Here is a 21,832-nt window from a genome sequence, read left to right on the forward strand (position 1 = left end):
AACAGTGTAAAAATGTTCCTATTTCTCCATATCCTCTCCAGCACCTGTTGTTTCCTGACTTTTTAATGATTGCCATTCTAACTGGTATGAGATGGTATCTCATTGTGGTTTTGATTTGCATTTCTCTGATGGCCAGTGATGATGAGCATTTTTTCATGTGTCTGTTGGCTGCATAAATGTTTTCTTTTGAGAAGTGTCTGTTGATATCCTTTGCCCACTTGTTGATGGGGTTGCTTTTTCTTGTAAATTTGTTTGAGTTCTTTGTAGATTCTGGATATTGCCCATTGTCAGATGAGTAGATTGCAAAAATTTTCTCCCATTCTGTAGGTTGCCTGTTTACTCTGATGGTAGTTTCTTTTGCTGTGCAGAAGCTCCTTAGTTTAATTAGATTCCATTTGTCAATTTTGGCTTTTGTTGCCATTGCTTTTGGTGTTTTAGACATGAAGTTCTTGCCCATGCCTATGTTCTGAATGGTACTGCCTAGGTTTTCTTCTAGGGTTTTTATGGTTTTAGGTCTAACATGTAAGTCTTTAATCCATCTTGAATTAATTATTGCATAAGGTGTAAGGAAGGGATCCAGTTTCAGCTTTCTACATATGGCTAGCCAGTTTTCCCAGCACCATTTATTAAATAGGGAATCCTTTCCCCATTTCTTGTTTTTGTTAGGTTTGTCAAAGATCACATGGTTGCAGATGTGTGGTATTATTTCTGAGGGCTCTGTTCTGTTCCACTGGTCTCTCTGTTTTGGTACCAGTACCATGCTGTTTTGGTTACTGTAGCCTTGTAGTATATTTTGAAGTCAGGTAGCGTGATGCCTCCAGCTTTGTTCTTTTGGCTTAGGATTGACTTGGCAATGTGGGCTCATTTTTGGTTCCATATGGCAAAAACTGGAAGCATTCCCTTTGAAAACTGACACAAGACAGGGATGCCCTCTCTCACCACTCCTATTCAACATAGTGTTGGAAGTTCTGGCCAGGGCAATCAGGCAGGAGAAAGAAATAAAGGGTATTCAATTAGGAAAAGAGGAAGTCAAATTGTCCCTGTTTGCAGATGACATGATTGTATATCTAGAAAACCCCATCGTCTCAGCCCAAAATCTCCTTAAGCTGATAAGCAACTTCAGCAAAGTCTCAGGATACAAAATCATTGTGCAAAATTCAAAAGCATTCTTATACACCAATAACAGACAAACAGAGAGCCAAATCATGGGTGAACTCCCATTCACAATTGCTTCAAAGAGAATAAAATACCTAGGAATCCAACTTACAAGGGATATGAAGGACCTCTTCAAGGAGAACTACAAACCACTGCTCAACGAAATAAAAGAAGATACAAACAAATGGAAGAACATTCCATGCTCATGGATAGGAAGAATCAATATCGTGAAAATGGCCATACTGCCCAAGGTAATTTGTAGATTCAATGCCATCCCCATCAAGCTACCAATGACTTTCTTCACAGAATTGGAAAAAACTACTTTAAATTTCATATGGAACTAAAAAAGAGCCTGCATTGCCAACTCTTTGGTTCTTTAATCACAAGTCAAAAAAGGGTCTCAGAGATTCCAGCCTCTGAGATACTCCAAGATGTTACACCCTAGGCCTCAGCCACCTAATTGTGGCTGTAACATCTCCCCTGCTCTTCTTAAATGAGTTACATGAGTAAGAGATGTCTCTCTTCCATAATGAAGAAAACCCAGGTGATGCAGCCATTCATTGTGCACTTACCAGATGCTGAGCTCTATACTAGTCCCTTGACCTACTGCAAGTGGGGACCTCAGACAGGCCTGCATCCTGTGCCCACCAAGGGTTGCATCTGGGAAACTGTCCTGTGATCCCAGGTCTTGGAAATAAACTAATGGATGATTCCAGTTTCTCACATCTAGTAGCAGGTAGTTACATAATAAGTCTTTTCTTCCAAATTAATGCAAATAGTCTCTTTGGTTTCAATTTAACTAACTGAAAATTCTGCGTTGGTGAAGTCCATGTCAATGAAGTTTGTTATGCTGAGGAAAGTGATCTGATTATTTGACTCTTCTTACCCTGTCAAAATGGAGCCAGCATTTCAAAAGGGAGGGTAAGGATGAGGTTTATTACTTGAAGGTAATGTCTTTCATGAAAGATGTGGAATCCAACTGTTTAGTAGTATATCTATCCCTCCCTATTTCCTACTCAACGGGTAAGAAATGAAGTCCCTCATTCTATTACTCTAATTGAATTCCAACTTGGGTAATTACACTACAATTAAATAAATTTTCCCCATAGTTTTAATTCACTGATAAATAGTGTTAGTTAAACAGCTACATTACATTCCCAGAAACACATCCCCACTACATTTCAGTGATAAGCAGAGTGATTTATATTTGGAAGATGTGTGTATGAAAAGATGCACAGTTCATAAAATATTTTAGGTATCATTCATGATTACATATGCCTTGCTCAGCATGAGATAACATTAATTTCTATTATAATCTTTCATCTAATTTCTCATATGCTTAGTGCCAAAAGAAATAAGACAGCTAATTAGCATTTCTTGTTTTCAGAACAGTTTTTGTTTAGTTAACTAGAAGTGTGTATTGATTTGTATTTTTAATTTTTAAAGCACCTTTCATTATCTCTGGGCGATAGAATGGAGGAGGTGTTACTTCCCATTCTACAGATGAAAAAAATTGAGGCAGCCTTCCCCAAGGTGAGGAAGCTAGTTATCATCAGTACCAGCCTTGGAACCCAAGCTTCCTCTGATCCCTGGTCCTAGGGCTCCTTCTGTTAAACACTATCAAACACTGGGTCACTATCAATCACTTTAGTTTTACTAATGAGAAAATAAAGAGCAGTGCAGTTTTTGTAACCTGTGTCATGGGGTCATTTATTTGTAATATAATGATTTAGCCAGGAGCTGGAGGCCTAATGACTGGGTCCTGATGCTGTTCTTGGATCATGAAATTATGAAGCTTCTTCGTATCTGAATATTATTATGCGGTACAGCTAAACTGGAACAACAATTCCAAATATGGTGCAAAATAATTCAAATTTCATTTTTGTTCTAATGACCTTTCTTAAAGGGTTGTAGATAGCTTTTAATAAAATATATTAAAGACAACATCAAAATACTCACAAAAAGCAGCAGGAGCAGGGGTGTTATAACGATGCCCTGAAAGAAATAAAAGAGAGGATGATCATTTATTAGCCTGGAAAGCAGGACACTTTCTTTGCCATTTTAAACTCTGAGGCATAGGAGTGCTTATCTTCTCACTGCTGTTTAATAAAATCTAGGAGATAAAGAGGGGAGAGTCCCAATCTTAGCTTTCTCTTCCATAATAACATCTCTATTACAATTATTTGTATTTGGCAGCCTGAAAGCGCAACCACCAATCTGCCTTAGGTTCATCTTTCCTTTTGTAAACCTAAATTCCCTTCCACATTGCATGTGGATCATACAGATAGAAGCTTGTGGCTGGAAAGCTTCCTCACTCCAAGGCTTTCAACTCTAACTTGGATAAAATGCCCCTTTTTGAGAGAAGACAGGTGGTTTAGTCCCAGTTGAGGTCCTCTCCTGAGCAAAGACCACGTCAGTTGTGATGAATGAGATGTCGTGATTTTGTAATGCGAACTGGTCTCCCCTAGGAAATGAGCTGGGATCTCAAAACTCATTTCACTTGATTAGACTTCATGTCTCCATGGTGGAAGGCAAGTCTTTCATCTAATTCAGCCACATAGGACCACCTTGGTCCCTCTGCCTCCCCTAGGCAGAAATGAGCAAAAGATTTGTTTTCTTCGATGACAGGGAACAGTTTGAGGCTGTTGCCAATGAGGCGGAATACCAGCTTTTAGGTTTCTTGAAGGCAAATCTTTAAAACTAAGTGTTTGAGTTGGGAGTTGTAATGACAGGCTTCAGTTTTGGAGCAGCAGATGATTATTTGCCCGTTTTAGTTTTTCCTTTGTCTCTCAACATTTCATTATGATTTATACCAGAAAAAACATTTCAGATTTTTATTAATGAATTCTACTTGGAATTTTAAAATTTCAGAGAATCTGAGGTTGTGCGTGCCTAAGACAGAAAAGAGAGGGACAGACAGTCACACACACACATACACACACACACACACACAGAAAAAGAGAGAGAGAGAGAGAGACACAGATAGACAGAGGTACTATATATCCAGACAGTGTCCAAGATCCAGATCTGGGACTACTTCATTACTTTTGGAAGAAAAAAAGTCCTTTTGGTATTTACATGAAAGTCCCTGTGTCGTAACAGTCACTCAGTTGTTTTGCATGTGGCCCAAGAGGGACTGGCTTACCTTAAATGAACAATGCTACCATGACCTTCTGGGGCATATACACATGTGAATATCCACAGACAGACTTGTTTTGTTATTAAATAATAGAATGAACATTTTTTATTGTGCACACTTTTGCAATTGGCCAAAGAGAATACAATATTTTAATCTAAGAATCACTTTAAATCCTACTTATTAAAACAGGTATTGTGGCCTATCAACTCCATTGGTATCTATGAAACAGGTTCTCATTAACACATTTAGGAGAGCCAAATGTGCTAAATGACAAATAACTGATAACTTCGAAGGGCTACTGTCCTTCAATGACTTGTACTAAGTTCAGACTTTAGGAGGAATTCCAAATTTTACAGGGCCACATAAAAATGAAAATATCTAGCTGACTCAGTCTATATGAGAGGCATTCAATTTCAAGCAGATTTGTTTAAACATATAATTAAACATCCACTTATATACTGGGTACTGGGCTCATCCAAGAGATTCAAGAGTAAGTACAACATGGTCCCTATGCTTAAACAGCTTATAATCCAGTAGAGGACACTGATCTATAAACAAGGTTCAATATAGAATGATATAATTGCTGCGACCGGCGCTGCCACAACTACCTGTGCGCATTGTCCGGGGGCCTGAGGATTGATAGCCCCCACCCCTGTGCCACTGCATCTAGCGCCCATGTGCTAGATGGGGCCTGAGAATAGGCCCACTTTGCCTGCACTGGCACATGTGCACATCATCTGAGGGTCTGGAGATCGATATATGCCACTCACTGGCATCTGCAGGCACCGTCTGCAGACCAGAGGTCAGGCCAGCCCCACCTGCCACAAGTGCACTGGCACCTCTGCACATCATATGGGGGCCTAGGGAATGACCCACCCTGCTCCCTGCCACTGGCGCCTGTGCACACCATTGGGAGGCCTCAAGAGAAGCCCACCCTGCCTGTTGCCTCCACTACCAGCACCAACATACACCCTCTAGGGCACTAAGACTAGGCCTGGCTTACCTGCTACTGCCACCTGCACAGGTCATCTGAGAACCAGGGGATTAACCCATCCCTCCCCCCAGCACCCATGTGCACCATGTGGGGGCCTGAGGACGGGCCTCCCTGTGTGCTACTAATGTTCATGTTGTCTGGGGGCCTCGGGATATACCCACACTTCCTTATCACCACTGGTGCTTGTGTGGACTATTGGGAGGCCTGAGGAGAGACCTCTCTCACCTGCCACTGCAGCCACCAGTGCCTATGGACAACATTCCAGGGCCTGGGAATTAATCTGCCCCACCTACTGCTGCTGACACCTGTTTGCATCATCGGTGGACCTTAGGAGAAGCTGTTCCTCTTCTACCACTGCTGCTGCCAGCACCCATGCACAGTGTTGGGACTCACTCTGCCCACCACTGCCAGAACCTATGCAAACCATCCCAGGCCTGAGGATAGGTCCACTCTGCACTCCACCACCACCTCTAGGGTCCATGGACTGGACTGTCTGGAGTCCCTATCCCCCAAAATGCCTCACCATAGCCTCCACTAACAACCACAACAGACACCACTGAGCTGATTACAGCTGAAGAAATACAGAGACTACAATACTGTGCCCATCCAGAATCAAAGCCAAGGCAACCTACCAAACCAACACTATAGATATATCTATAGGAAAAATTCTTTCCCTACTAAAGCCAATCTATAAAATTGGAAGAAGCAACTGTTATGCTAGATGTGCAGTAAGGACAAAAAATATGAAAAAGCAAGAAAACATGACACCTTCAAAGGAACATAATAATTCTCTGGTAACAGATCCAAAGGAGAAGGAAATTTATGAAATGCCTGAAAAAGAATTCAACATAATGATACTAAAGAAAATCAGTGAGATAGAAAAGTGTTGTTATCCACAGGTTTTTCTCCCTGAATACTTCTAATGGATAGTCAATGACACATGATAGTTTCTTTGCAGCTCTTCCAAGGACTTATAACATTTGTTCCCAAAATAGTAAAAGTTTCCTAGCAAATAGGAAGGATTTGCTAATTCTGGATTTAATATTCCTTCTTATTTTCTCAAGAATAGCTGTTCAGGTTCATTAAGAGTGAATCACTGTATAATGCTGAAACCTACTTTTCAGTTGTATTAGGAAGTGAGTCAGCCAGGAGGCATTCACTTTGAGAAGAGCACCATAATTTTTAGTAAAGTCATCATGATTATTATTAAAATAATAAAAACTAACATTTATGTAGTACTTATGTTGGATATCGTACCCAGGATTTAGCTATGTTATTTTATGTAATCCTCACAACTCTCTAACATAGGTACTATTATTATATTATCCCATCTACTAGGTAAGAATGCTGAGCCTCAGAGAGACCAAGTGAAGTAGGAAGAAGCAATGCCAGGAATTGAACCTCCCCTTGACTCCAGAGCCTGTGCTCTTGAATGGTGTAAATAAAATCTTTGCATTGTTAAGTTATTTCCTCAGGGTTGTATTTTAAGAGTAAATCTGAGAGGAGTTTCAGGCTCAGTATGTCTTTTTGATGACATAAAACAAATTAAGAAGTCATGTCATATGGCAGATACATTTTTTTAGAGTCAAGTTTTTGCAAATATCAGTGGTAAAAAGGGTGAGCTAAACATTTAAACTGCATCAGCAACAATCACTGAAAACTAGAAAATTAAATAAACATGTTATTTTCTTTTGAGTATATGCAGCTCAATTTAATTATTTCTCTTTTCTCTTTCCTAAGTAAATTCTCCTGAAAATGGATAAAACCAAAGTGGTAGGAGATAAGCACTTCTAGCAAAAGATGTTACCTCCTCCTTGCAGATTCAAGGTAAGACATAGTTTTAGCATCCTTGCAATTGGGATGGTGTATAAAGCTTTCTGATTGCAACAACTGAAGAAGTCAAGTCACAAACTGACTGGCTTTTGTTGTCTCCTGAAAAAACTTTCAGAAAATCCACTTACACCTCAGATGTGAATGACTAGGTGAATGTATTTCAATGACTTTAGTGGAAAGAAAGAGTGTTAAATCTTAGATAGATTTAGTTGCATCAAAATACAAACAAAAAGCCCCAAATAACAGCAAGACAACAAAACTGTGAATGTGCTTCTCTCAGCAATAGGACTTGCAAAAAAAAAAGGCAAAACTAAAGTGAAATTATGAAATTTTTGAAATAGAAAATGTTATCAAGAGGTTTTGCTGCAACAACTACAAAGATCACACAGATATTAAAATTGACTTTTTAGATTTGTCTCCAGGATACTGCATTAACTCAGTTTTCACAGAATAAAGAATATCAGTTTTGAAAGGGATCTTAGAGATACCCTGGTCTAGTCCTCATCTAAAGTGTGAACCCCTCTCTCTGTCTCCCTCACGTCCTTATATAACGCTGAAACCTACTTTTCAGTTGCATTAGGAAATGAGTCAGCCATGATGCATTCATTCTGACAAGAGCACCATAATTAAGTTTTGGGGAAGTCATCGCAATTATTATTAAAATAATAAAACCTAACATTTGTGCAGTACTTATGCTGCATACTGTATTAAGGACTTTGTGTTATTTTATGTAATCCTCACAACAATTCTATGAAGTAGGACAGCATTATAAACGGATGGGAACTGTGATGGCTGTGCCTTTGCCAGAGAATCTCCCAGAGAGAAGACACCCTTGCTCTTCAGGCAAAACAGTGGCCTGGCTGAAGCTTTCTCATGTAGAGAAAGCTCTTTCTTATATTGCTTCCAAATCACTACCACTGCTGCTCTGTCTTCCCCTTGAAGCAATTTAGGGCAAGTCTCACCCTCCTTCCTGGTGATGGCCTTTTAAATGATGCTCCTGAATGGTGTAAATAAAATCTATGCCTTGTTCAGCTATTTCCTCAGGGTTATATTTTAAGAGTAATGCTGAAGTTAGCATTTTAGCCCCTACAGTAAGTTTTCTCTAGGACAAAAGTCCTCAGTTCCTCCACTGTTCCTCTTAGGGCAGGGTTCTGAGATTTCTCTTAGACGTACACTCACCCAGATAAATTTAAGGCTCCACATTTATGGGTTAATCTCACTTATTAACAATTGACCAAAACTTGGAAATGAGGCAACAAGAGGACAGCATGTCCCTTTAATGTCATCTTGGAGTATTATCTATCAGCCAATCCAAGGTTTACTTAACCACCTTTGTTTTTTTTTTTTTTTTTTTTTTTTTTTTTTTTTTTTTTTTTTTTTTGAGACGGAGTCTCGCTCTGTCGCCCAGGGTGGAGTGCGGTGGCGCGATCTCGGCTCACTGCAAGCTCCGCCTCCCGGGTTCACGCCATTCTCCTGCCTCAGCCTCCCGAGTAGCTGGGACTACAGGCGCCCGCTACCACGCCCGGCTAATTTTTTGTATTTTTAGTAGAGACGGGGTTTCACCGTGTTAGCCAGGATGGTCTCGATCTCCTGACCTCGTGATCCGCCCGCCTCGGCCTCCCAAAGTGCTGGGATTACAGGCGTGAGCCACCGCGCCCGGCCTAACCACCTTTGTTTAACTTCTATTTACTATTGGTTAAGACTCAGACTATAAAAATATATGTTAACTTACAGAGTTTTGTTCAGTAGTGATGGAAATGGTTTCTGTCTAGTAGAAAAAATAACCACAATAACTATGGTTTTATTGCCCTGTAGGCATTGGCCATTTTTGTCTCTAATTTAGCATACTTATTTCAGTATGCTTTTCTAATGGCCTGGGTAACCCCCATTTTTATAATCTCCCCAGAACTAGCTTTACCATCCTGATGGTTTCCTCATTATTCAGCTAAATAAATGTTTGACAGGTGTTCATTCTGTATGTATAAGAAAGTCATGTTTTTAACTTTTCGAAAATTATACTTTGACAACTCCCTTCTTCTGAACTTGTATTAATGGAAATATCATTTAAAAAAAAAGATTACTGTCAATCTAAACCTCCAGGCTATCTTCATCTTTTGTCCTGTGGTCAGTATATAGTGATATCTTAAACAGTTAGTGAAAAGTCTATTCTTCAAGAATAAAATGATGTCAAACCAATATTTAATGAGTGAGACTGGTCAACAAATCCTAAGCAACAAATTATAAAGAGGTGGTATAGGGAATTCTGGACACATCTAAATTTCACGAAAATGGTCAGGGTATATAGTCTCCAAAGAATATGACATTTTAAGCATGAATGTCAAGATACATAACTGAGAAAACTTTTAGAAAGAAAGAAAGAGACATTAGGAGCCTAGGGAAGGGTAGTTAGAAAGAAAGTGGTGGTGGATTGGTGAGCAAGGGCCTCTTTCCTCTCCTCTGACTATACTTTCCCCTTTACAACTAGACCTTCATAGACTAAGGATCTTAACATGCCCAAATCAAACATTTAGCAGTTATGGTCTAGCAGCTGACAGGAACATGCTGCTTTGTTTATTAGGCACAGTACACTATTGTGAAGACAGAGGCATCCAACTATTTGAGCTGGATAATACTAGCCACTGAAATTGTCCAGTTAATTCTCTCTAGTCTGAGATCACGTGCTATGATTTGGCTCTGTGTCCCCACCCATATCTCATGTTGAGTTGTAATCTCCAATGTTGGTGGTGGAGCCTGGTGGGAGGTGATTGGATCACGGGGGTGGATCCTTCATGAATTGTTTAGCAGCATCCCTTTGGTGTTATTTTCATGATAGTTAGTTCTTGTGAGATCTGGTTGTTTAAAAGTGTGTAGTACCTCCTACCTTGCTCACTGTCTTGCTCTTGCTTTCACCATGTGAAGTGCCTGCTCCTGCTTTGCCTTCCACCATGAGTAAATGCTCCCTGAGGCCTCCCAGAAGCAGAGGCCATTATGCTTCCTGTATAGCCTGCAGAACCGTAAGCCAATTAAGCCTCTTTTCTTTATAAATTACCCAGTCTCAGGTATTTCTTTATAGCAATGCAAGGACAGAATAATACACCATGCTTGTCAAGAAAACTTTTAGTAATAATTTTGTTTTCCAAGTAGCATTTCTCACAGGAAGATAGCACACTGACTAGTTGACATCAGTCTCCTGGAACATAACCACACTAAGGTGTGCTGATGACATTTCTGGATATGTAAAGATATGGACCTATTCCTGGATTGTGGTGATCCTATTAAAGCAATGTCACTCAGTGAGGCCTTACAGGAATGGCAGCCGGCTTGTCCTAATGACATTACATTTAATTAAGCAAACATTTATTGAGTACCATGTATCCTATATTACTGGTGCCGAGGGGAAAAGTGAATATATGGTTTATGTCATAATAGTTTATGCCATAAACAGTTCCCACCAGAGAAAGCAGTTCTACCTGGTTCCTCTCTAACTTTAATACTTTGATCAAAAAATACCTCTATCATCTCATTCTCAAAAAAGTGTGATTTTTTTCAGGCCAAAATTAAGGGTCTTCTACACTTACATTAAACATTAGCTTATTAGATTTGGCCTATTATCTTTTCAGATTTTGATTTGTCACTGACACATTCAACATATACCTACTTAGTGACTACCATGCCAGACCCTATTAGATGATGAGACACAGAGGTGAATGACACATACACAATCAATGCCCTCAACGTTTTTTAGAGAAGACAGTTAAGCAATTACAATAAAATGATAATGTTCAAAATGAACATTACAGCGAGCTATGAGAGTGCTTAATAGGGAGGTGAAAGCAATTAAGATGAAAACTGAAAGAAGAAAAGGAGTTAACCAGGCAAAGAAGTCAGAACCGAAGAAGGGAAGGGAGAGGAAACAGGCAGAGGGAAGAGACTATAAAGGCACTGAAGGCAAGAAGAACATATAGAAACTGAAAGCGAAGAGCAGAACGTGAGGAGTGCAGCTGTGAGAGATGAAGTTAAAAGATAGATGCATCAGAAAAGCCTAGTAATCCATGGTAAGGAGTTTGGGCTTCGCTTCAAAGCAAGAGGAAGACACTGGAAGAGTTTATGCAGCCATGGGGGTGGGGAGGGGCAATAGAACTGGCACAGTGCTCTCTGTGGTTAGGTAAGAATCACTCCGTGTGTACTTTAGAGAACACATTAAAGCAGAAGATTAGAGTGAGGCAGGCTAAGCAGGAGGCTATTCAGGACTCCAGGCAGAAGATGATCTGGGCTAAGGCGATGGGATCTTAGTCATCAAGATGGACCAACAGAACAGATTCAAAACGTATTTGAAAACTAGACTAGTAGACTGTTCAATTAAGTTTGTGGGGAGAGTGTCAAAACAGAAGGAAGAACAGTTTCTTAGTTTTCTGAGTTAAGTGATTCTTGACCAAACAGGGGATCATAGAGCCAATTACTGAGCCAGAGTGGAACTGGGGATGTACAGACTCATTTTTCTTGGGAAAGATGATGAGTTTGAGGTATCTGCAAGGCCTCCAACTAGAGATACTGTGATAGCTGGATTTATGGGACTGAAACTCAGAATAGGGTCTGGACAGTGAAAACAGCTGAGTAGTCCTCAGCATATAGCTTGGTGTGGTGATTTACTGCTACAGAAAATAAGTTAAGAAATGTAGACTACAGATTGAAGCTTATTGAAGGCTAGATGAAAACAATTTCAATAGATGACTAGTGTGAAAGTTAAATTGGAGTACATGGAGGGATGAGTAAGGAGGGAAAAGAGGCAATTTGGACAAGTCTTTCCAGAAGTCTAGCTGTAAAGAGGAGGAGAGAAACAACAGCAGCAATGTAAGAAGAATGAAAGTGTGGTAAATGGAGTTTGTTGTTTTTGGTTTTGTTGTTTGCTTTGTTTTGAAAGAATCTTGAGGATTCTTAAAATTCATAGAAAAGAGGCAAAAGGGGGTCACAGGAATAGAGATTTAGTAAAGAGAAGGAATTTTACCTGTTGCAACTAAAGAGGCAGCAGGGAAGGAGCCCTAGCACAGCTAGAGGGTTTAACTTGTAGAACAGCAGAGGGTAGGTATCTCTTTATTGTAAAAGAAGAGCAGAGGTTATAGTAGGTACAGATGAACATAGGCTTGAATGCTTGATGTTGGAAAGTTGAAGACATTTTCATGTAAGACTTTCTCTTTTCTCTGTTTTGTAGAACATGAAGAATTTTACTAAAATGAGGGGAAGATGGGTGCAGAGGAAGGGGAAAGTCAGTGATTGGGAACCTGTGTTACGACTATTGGGAAAGAGTCTAAGTTGGTGAAGGGTCTGAGATTACCATACTTTCAAGATGACAAGTCGGCCTGCCACACATTCAAGTATGCTGGCAGAAGGCTCAAGAGTCCTGGATCAGAGCCAAAGGATTTTACCACTCATAGAACAGCAAGCAGCCTAAGCATGATGTTGGTGTCATTTCCCCTTGTCCCCAAGTCAAGCAGGTGATGCAGATGGGCTGGAATGGATGCCTGCAGAAGCAGTGGACTGCATTCCAGGAAAGGAATACTGAGCTTAGGGAACCTGAATCTTTTATAACAGGCAGAAAGCAAAGCTGCCCTTTGTTCCAGAGTTGAGAACAGTCAGTTCCTCTGCTGACAAAATGTATAGAAATATGAGACACAGAGAGAACTGTCACCCAACAGAGGAACTGTCCTGCAGACCAACCCAGTTGATATTGGTCATCTAAACATATGAGTTATCAAGCCCATTACTGCTCCCATCAAATACCACCACTGAGCTAATATTTCCTTACAAGGAAATGATGATAAGATAATCATTTTGAAATGACCAGAAAAACTTCTCTCCAAGATGACATTGATTGCCTAACACTTCATGAACACTATCATTTAAACAAGATTCTAACCAACTGAAGTGACTTCTAACTCATAATTTATTTACTCTCTTTGTTGTCTTAAAATGGGTGAATCTGCTAAATATCTTTTTGAAATCTAGATCCTCACTAGATTGTAATGTGATCTAAGCGCCAGCAACATTGATTTCACCTGGAAGCTTATGAGAACTAGCTGAATATCAGACTCCGCCCCAGAACTACTATGTCATAATCTGCATCTTAGCAAGATCCCCAGGTAATTTGTAGGCATATTAAAATTTTAAAAAATGGATTTAGATTCTAGAGCAGAGGTTGGCAAACTTTTTCTGTGTAAGGCCAAGTAATAATTATTTTAGCCTTTGCAGGGACACTTCTGCAATTACTCAACTCTGCTATTATACCTGGAAAGCAGCCAAAGACAATAGGTAAACAAATTGGCATGGTAAGATTTGCCCAAGGGCCACAGTTTGCAGATCCCTGCTCTGAAGTATTGCTTTGAATTAGAAATTATATTTCAAACAGAAATAAGTGTAACAAACTTGTTTTTAATAACTTGGCTTTGAGTGAACCCACGCTGGCTTCTAAACATCACACCATGTTCCTTTGTAACTCCTTATAACCCACTATTTAATGACCCATTCTTTAATTTTTCTTTAGACTGATATCAAAATTACTAGTTAATAGTGTGTAAAATCCACTTTCTTCCTCTTTTTGGTATTTGCAGTGATGTTTGCACATTCCCAGCAGCTGTTGATTCTGCTCCTTCCCTTTATGATTTGTCAAAGATAGTGATTCAGGAATCTCAAATGTCAGTTTTCTCAGGATCCTATGATGTAATTTGTCTGGGCCAGCAGATAGTCCGCCTATCTTGGACCTGCTTTCCTTTGTCAATATTTACTTTACCATTTCTAATCTAAAGTTGGTTCTCCTTTACAAGGATAATGGAAGCAAAGGGATGGGGATCAGTGCAGAGGGGGAAATTAAAGATGCTGAATAGCAGACAGAATGTGTGGGGTTTAGGGCTCTAATATCTAGAGCTATATAAAAGAGGACAGACAAATACAAGAACACAAAAGTGGAATAATATGTACATTGCTGATTAGAACTAATATAGTGATATATGTTAAAGATGAAAAACAGCATTCAAACTCATGACTTCTCTTTTTTGTTTTTAACTGAAAAAGCAAACCTTCAGGCTATGTAAACTCATAGAACTGTATTACATTAACTTGGCTTTTTCTATCCAGGTTAAGAGTGACAAAAACAATTTGAAATTTAATTAGAGCCCAGGGCAACAGAGATGTGGGAACTTTCTATCATTTTCCAAAAGATTTTCATGTAAATATCTTCTAAGTTTTAGATTTAACAGGCAATAAATAATTTTCTAAAGAAGTTTCTTAAAAATGCTTATTTGCAGAGTATATATTAGACCAAGGAGGAAGCAAAAGGAAACTAAATCAAAATTTATTTTTCGAAGACTAGAGTATAAAGACATAAGCTTTCACAGTGAAAGTAAGACCTAACAGAGCTCACTTTGGCCTGCATGCCTCCACCATGGGCACACAGCTACAATCTGAGGTTGCAGTTTTATTTTCCCTGAGAACACACGGAGCAGCCAATTATTAGTAGCACTGCAAACATTACACACAAGATACACAGCTCTCTTAAAATGTCAAGAGGATCATTTCACATTATCCAATGGTCAGCCAAAGTTCCTATGGCCTGAATATTATACATAGGAGCTTGTAGTATTTCTTGCTTTAGAATCATGGTTCAGTTGATATAAAACACCACCATCATAAAAATAGCCAATATTTATTGAGGTATATTATGTACTAGGAACTGTGCTAAGTACATTACAAACATTATCTAATTTAAAATTCTGGTGAGTAAATTGATTATCCTAATTTTATAGGTGAGAATAGAAAAGAGGCTTATAGAGACTAACCTAAGGAAGTGTCAGAAGATAGAACTAAACAAAAGGAATAAAAACAAAGTTGAGAGATCAGGAGATGGTCTGAGTTGTTAAAAAGAAAAAAATGTGCAAAGGAGGAAGCAGAAAATTTAAAAGAAAAAGATATTTAAGAAACAGATTATAGAAAATTAATGTAAAATATATAATATTAATTAAAATTAGAGTCAACGATTATATATATAACTTGCCACTGGTGTTGGAATACATGAAAATAAGGCACTAAGTAACTCTCTTAGGTCACTAGAGTAACATGGATGTTTTTTCCCACTGGTTTAAAAGATTTAATGTGTATCTGCCATTCTGCTTATTGATGTCTGTAACACAACAGTGCCTGGCAAATATTAGGCATGCAATAATTTTTTTTGCTGAATGAAAGAACAAATGAATAGATGAATGTGTGTCCACAAATGTTTCTCTCATGGAGCAGCATATCCATTTGATAAGAAACACACACACTTTCTGAAATGTTTTAAAACCCTTGTGTTTGTAATAATAATGAGACTAGTTGACATTTATTGAATGCCTACTGTGTATATGTCAGCAACTGTTCTATGCTCTATATTTACTAACTCATTTGGTCCTCACAACAAACCTATGAGAAAGGTGCCACTATAATTCTCATTTTACAGAGGAGAAAATTGAGGTACATAGACAAGGAATTGTTCAGAATTCCCAAGCAGTAAGTGGCAGAATGGGAAGCAAGTCATGCAGTCTGGTTCCAGAATCCAAGATCTCTACCATTGTGTTGATATACTGGATAGGAGTTCTTTAAGAATTTAGAGAAACCAAAGAATTCTAGCTGAAAGAGACATTAGGGATAATGTGTGTTACCTCACTTTACAAACTGCAAAGCTGATGCCCAAGGAGGCAATGTCTCTCACTCTTGGGTGCAGAGTTAGTGGAAACACAAGGAGTAGCATTTCAGTGTCTCAAATTCCCTGCCCAGTTCTTTATTTCTGATACCACACTGCCTCCTACAAACCACTTGAGTAGAACAAAGCTCACATATGGAAGATCTGAAAGCAGTTACTCAGCACTATATTATTTACCATACATATAAAGCAACAAAACAAAACAAAACAAAAACAGATAGATGATAAAATTAGAACAGATTAGAGGAAGGTTTTTAAGAGAGTTTAAATCTTGAAACAGGCACTTTCATCCCTACCCTAAAAGGCCCATGAATTACCAACAAGACTATGGGAGAACATTTTTGAAAAAGCAAGGCAGAGATGTGGAAGATGGAGGAGGGGGATAGTATGAAGCTCAATGAGGACAGAGAAAGGAGGCAATGGAAAGTGACTTGAGGGAGATTTGGGCAAGGGGCTTCTTATGTAGGCTCCTGGATGTTAAAATAAACTTCTAAAATAATCAAAAACTGATTCTCTTTTATATAAGACACTCAAAATAATGGTTTAATCAAAATCACTATTCAGATTTATAACAGAACTTTAACATAAACAAACAAAAAACCCAGACCATGTCTACACATGTGAAATGAATAGGTTTGGCATAGCTCATCTATTCCTTTTGGACGTGTCTAAATGATGGCACACACTGCTGTTAGATCTAGCTGTGATGATCAATACTGAGTATAAGATGGACAAAATGAATGGAGACAGCTGCACTACACTTGCCTTGTTTCATATATCAATGGTCTCATTTACTCTGGTTTTTATAATATTCCTTAGCCAGAGCCATTCCTGCAGCTTAGAAAACCAGCTCTGAACTTTGTGACTCAGAGAGGCTTCAGTCAGGAGAAGGAGGTGGATTAACCAATGGTCCTAAGAAAGGTTTGCACCTCACATGAGCATCATTGGTCCACAAATCCTCCTGCCACCCCCAACACAAAGAGGCAGTAGGATCTGGGTATGCAGTTGCTTCCTTCCCTATCTACCTCTCACCATTGACACCAATTTTAAACAGGTTTCTCCTTAATAACATGTTTATTTATTATTTTTTCTCCAAGCCTAATCTACCAGATAAGGCATTTATTTCTTCTCATATCCTCACTTCTACTGACATGTTTTCCTGCCTTTTTATAGTTTCATTTGTCGTTTTTTTTTTTTTTTAATTTTACTTTAAGTTCCAGGATACATGTGCGGGATGTGCAGGTTTGTTACATAGGTATACATGTGTCATGGGGTCTGCTGCACCTATCAACCCATCATCTAGGTTTTAAGCTCCGCATGCATTAGATATTTGTCCTAATGCTCTCCCTCCCCTTGTCCCCCACCCCGACAGGTCCCGGTGTGTGATAACATGTTTATTTTTATTAAATATCAGTAGTTGCTTCTTTCCCTATCTACCTCTCACCAATGACACCAATTTTAAACAGGTTTCTCCTTAATAATATGTTTATTTTTATTAAATATCAGGGGGTAGGAGAAGAAAAACATATACGTGTGATTGGGGTCTTAACAACCTAGAGATACATCCTAGACTCTGAACCTCTCTAAGGCAGTGCTCTCCAAAGCCTGATGGAACTCTCAAGGGCAGAAGGAAAGGCAATAATAGCAAAAGGAAAAAGACTGTCTTATCAGTTTATAAGAACTGGTCAATGGACTTTTTTTGGTATAAAAAGTTCAACAACGAATAGAACAAGCAAATCACTTCGCCATAATCAAATTTCACCTTATGACCCAGGCTCTAGCAAATGCAGGCTCTAGCAAAAAACAAAGACCCAGGCTCTAGCAAAAATGCAAAGGCTCTAGCACAAAACAAAAAACAAAATATATATATACACATATACATATATATGTGTGTGTGTGTGTATATATATATATATGGAGAGAGAGAGAGAGTGATTAGACTTTTAGACTTTTAACCTGGACATTTCTATGGTGAATTATTAAAAACAGTACTGAGTCATTTTTAGTTACATAGGTATATACAGCTAATTTTCCTTAATGTTTCAGTAGAGACTTACCCCAATAAAATTACTTCTAGACCTTAGCCATTGGGTGTTGTTACTAAGGAATTTTAAATAAGAAATAGCCAAGACTTTATATTAGAAATGGATGTACATATATTCATATCAGACATTTATTTTTAAATATCTTCTGCTAATCATTTCAATATCTTCAGAATTTAAAAGTGCCAGAGAGCAAGAAGCAATCATCTGGTAAATCACATCAATGGATTTACCTAAGAGTCTTTAAGGAAATTGAAAATCTATGTTAACATAATTTTTCTAGTTCCCCAGTAGAGGGCAACTTCTACACACTTTGACAGTTAAAAAAAAAATCTATGCACAGCACATTAGTATGAATCACTGCATGTTTAAAATAAAACAATATAACTTATGCTTATGAATGGATTTTCACTAACAGTAGCTTATAAAATGTCATGGAATTTTAAATTAGTAGTTAGGAATTGAATATATGTAATGAGTAATTAGCATTTTATGATTAATATAAGTATAATTGCAGGAACTTTAAAAGTAGCAACCATTAGGTCACTAAGATAGAATTATCAGGAATTTAAATAAAAGAGGGAAATGATCACAGTATTGTTCTTTAGTAACCATTTGGATTGAATTTCAATATAACTGAGTTCCAAATATAGCTAATATGTTGCATAAAATATTTTATTAAGAATAGGCAAAACCAAACCCCCCCAAAACCAAAAATGGCCATACACAAACATTTGAAAGTATAATTTAGAGTTTTTGATATTCTGTATTTTGAACTAACTTGAATCAGTGTTAGTGTTTTAATGACATCAGACATAAGAATGTAACCATGCACACATATGTTTATACATAAATAGGATAAAATTTCAACATAATACATCTCATTATTACATAGTATTCTATATAGTAGTTGGACACAATATAATATGTCCTCATTCATTCATTCAATGCTAATTTACTGAGCACTTATTATGTGCCAGATACAATTCCAGAAGTCAAGGATACAGTGTGACAAAAGTTCTCTGCCTTCTTGGGGCTTACATGTTCTATTAAAAAGTAGTGTATGGTAAAGCCTTCTAAAAAGACAAATCTATGAGATGGATGCTAACCTTATAACACTAGTTTTTTATTTAAAAATTTGGCTTTGTTTTTAATACAGAAAATATTATAAGGAATAATGAAATGGTTCATAACCTTAAAACACAAATAACCCTTGTTGGCCTTAAACAAAGTTATACATGAATCTCATTAGAAAATTTTTAGTTGTATAGAAAAGTACAAAGAAAAATTGAAGATTTCTAGCTCCCTCTCAACTCAGAAACATTAGCAATTTCTTGTAATTCCTTACAGAAAAAAAAACAGTATCCACCCATTCCTCTACCTACCTACTTATCCATCTAGCCTAGTGTTCTTAACTTATTCAAATTTATACAGTTTTCTTAAGATAATCATACTATACACAGTATTCTGTACATAGCTTTATCTTTTCCCACTTCTCTGTATTTCCTGGAGCTCTTTCCATAAAAGAATATATAAGCACACCTCATTCTTTTATTTGACTGATTTTATTTTTTAATGTAGAAGTATTTTATCTATCTCTAAATATCTCACAATTCTAGTTTAAAAAGTGATTATACAGTTTTATCTGAAATTTATAAGAGCTGTTGTAGATAATGTTAAAAGTATAAAGACTTAGAAATCATGACCTCCAAGAGGAAGCCTAAAAAATTACTTTTAATTTATTAGAGAACAGCAAATACAAGAAAAAAATAAGAAGAAATAAATATCTGTTTTGGACAAAAATCTTACCAATAGTTCTATTAGATCACACACAACGTAACAATCTTCTAAGAATGTCTTTATATGTGAATTAGAAATACTAGTGAATTTTTTTACCAGTAAATTTTAATAATAGTACTATTATACAATCATCATTTTTTAGAGTTTCACTTAAATTTTTCAATAAAGCATGCAAGAATTACTTTAGAGCATTCTATTTATAATACTACTTAAACCATATATTTGCTTCAGGGCCATATTTGATATTCAAATGTGGTAAGAATTCTTAAATTTATAAAAATATTATGCAAAATAAAATACAGGGCACTAGGTGGTGCTGTGGGACCTTCCAGATAAACTAACACTGCAAAGGTATGCATTTGACAAATTAGTTGTGTGGTTGATTCTATATATTTAAATATACATTAAATATTTTTTATAGATAAAACAATGCACATAAATAAGAAGAGTAATGTAATGAAAAAGCAAAGTTTTGATGGATGACCTCTTTGAGGAAGATACAACCCCGTTTCATAATCTCATACCCTAACTCCTGTGTTAAGCTATTAAAAAATCTTTATATAATAAATGTCATTTTTGAGGCATGCTTGTCAATCAACTATTATTTTCATTTACCTTTAAAGTTATTTTTTTCATATGACCAAGAATTTAAAAGATGAATAATTATACATCTTTGTCAAACAATTTTCTATTAGGTGATTTCTTACAACACAGTACTGTAATCTTCTTGAGTTCTGTTTTTCTATTTTCCCCAGACATGACTGCTTGCTGTAGAGCTACTAATTCAAATACTGACAGCCACCAGACTGGCAAGGTGAATGTGCAGATTGGGGCACAAGTAAAATAATAGGAAGTGAGGGCAACTTAGGAAACCCAGAATATAGAAAGCACATCTGTGGTCTGCATGTGGCCTGTGGGCCACTCACCTGTGACCTCTTAAGTCCAACGTGTTCCTAACCATTTATCTATGAGTGACACATCTCAAAGATAACCTACAAATTTTGGTTCAAATGAAGGAGTGTAAATGCTTTTCAATTGTCCTTCTACAATGTTTAATCACTTATGTATGTCCTTCCTTAAAGAACAGAAAATATTAATGATGTGGGAGATAAACTAGGGGTCAAGAGCATTACCTGTCCATCATGAGCTACTGATTTAAAGAGAAGTACAGATTTAGCAGTCTTTTTTTATGGGCATGGTCTTCCTCTTCCCTGCAGGCACTTCCATGATTGTGAAGTACAATAATAAAGTACTTAATATTGAATTGATAGAAATATATGTTTAACATCAATAAAAAAAAGGATAGAATTTATTCCCACTAGTAGTGATGGTGGAACTTAATATTACAGGTACAAGGTAAGAATGAAAATGAATTTTTAACAAATTCAACAAAACTCATCTAAAGGAATTTTTAAAACAAATTCAACAAAGCTCATCTAAAGGAATGTTGTTCTTCGAGTCAATAAGAGAAGCAAAACTCATTTTTAAATGATGCGTCATTCCAAATGTTTTTAGCTGCCCTCAGAAAGCGTTTGTGTGCTACATAAGAAAATAAGATAAAATCATGTTATTTCTGACCCGGAAGAGACCACAGAGATTAACAATCTCTCATTACTTTAGCTTCACCTCACAAATCAGGTCTTGAAAGATAAACACAGTTAAGCTGCAGTATCTAAGTGGGTCTTTGTTACAGAAAATGAAGTGACCGGATGCTCACGGGAAGCTATGCAGAAATCACAGTTTACTTTGAATGGAGACTATGCCTTACACCAGTAACCAATGCAAAAATATCATTTTTCAAGAATTTTCAATGTTGTCTAAATACTCACAGGAATCTCTACCAACACTACAAATCATTCGGAATTTTTAGAGGGTTTAATTGGTTCAAACAGATACATGGAAGAAGCGATGAAAAGCAGAACTAGGTTAGAGCCACGCTGCCTGAATTCTTTTCATTTCACTTGTAGACTACCTGAAATGCCATCTTGGATGATAGTCTTTTTGGCTTAATAAGCATCTATTTTAAAATTTCATGTTTTCTTTTGAAATAGTAGTTTTCACAGTGTGTCCTGGGGACCTATGGGTTCCTAAGACCTTTTGGGGGGGCTCGGTGAGACAAAAACTACTTTCATTATATTACT

At 37.4% G+C, this 21,832-nt stretch overlaps 1 protein-coding gene across 12 annotated transcripts in view; it reads right to left on the reverse strand.

Moving 5' to 3' along the window:
• The window catches only part of SLC10A7 (solute carrier family 10 member 7), a 262,461-nt gene that overhangs the window by 67,331 nt on the left and 173,298 nt on the right, over positions 1-21,832 (reverse strand). For all 12 annotated transcript variants that reach the window (XR_010156719.1, XR_010156717.1, XR_010156718.1 and 9 more), the window contains one exon: positions 3,115-3,150. Coding sequence is in view for 7 of the 12 variants with exons in the window: in XM_063809936.1 (XP_063666006.1) it covers positions 3,115-3,150 (36 nt within the window). In the remaining 5 variants the exon portion in view is untranslated. The remainder of the gene's footprint in view (positions 1-3,114; positions 3,151-21,832) is intronic.

The sequence above is a fragment of the Pan troglodytes genome, chromosome 3 (assembly GCF_028858775.2).
Source record: "Pan troglodytes isolate AG18354 chromosome 3, NHGRI_mPanTro3-v2.0_pri, whole genome shotgun sequence".
Lineage (NCBI taxonomy): Eukaryota > Metazoa > Chordata > Mammalia > Primates > Hominidae > Pan > Pan troglodytes.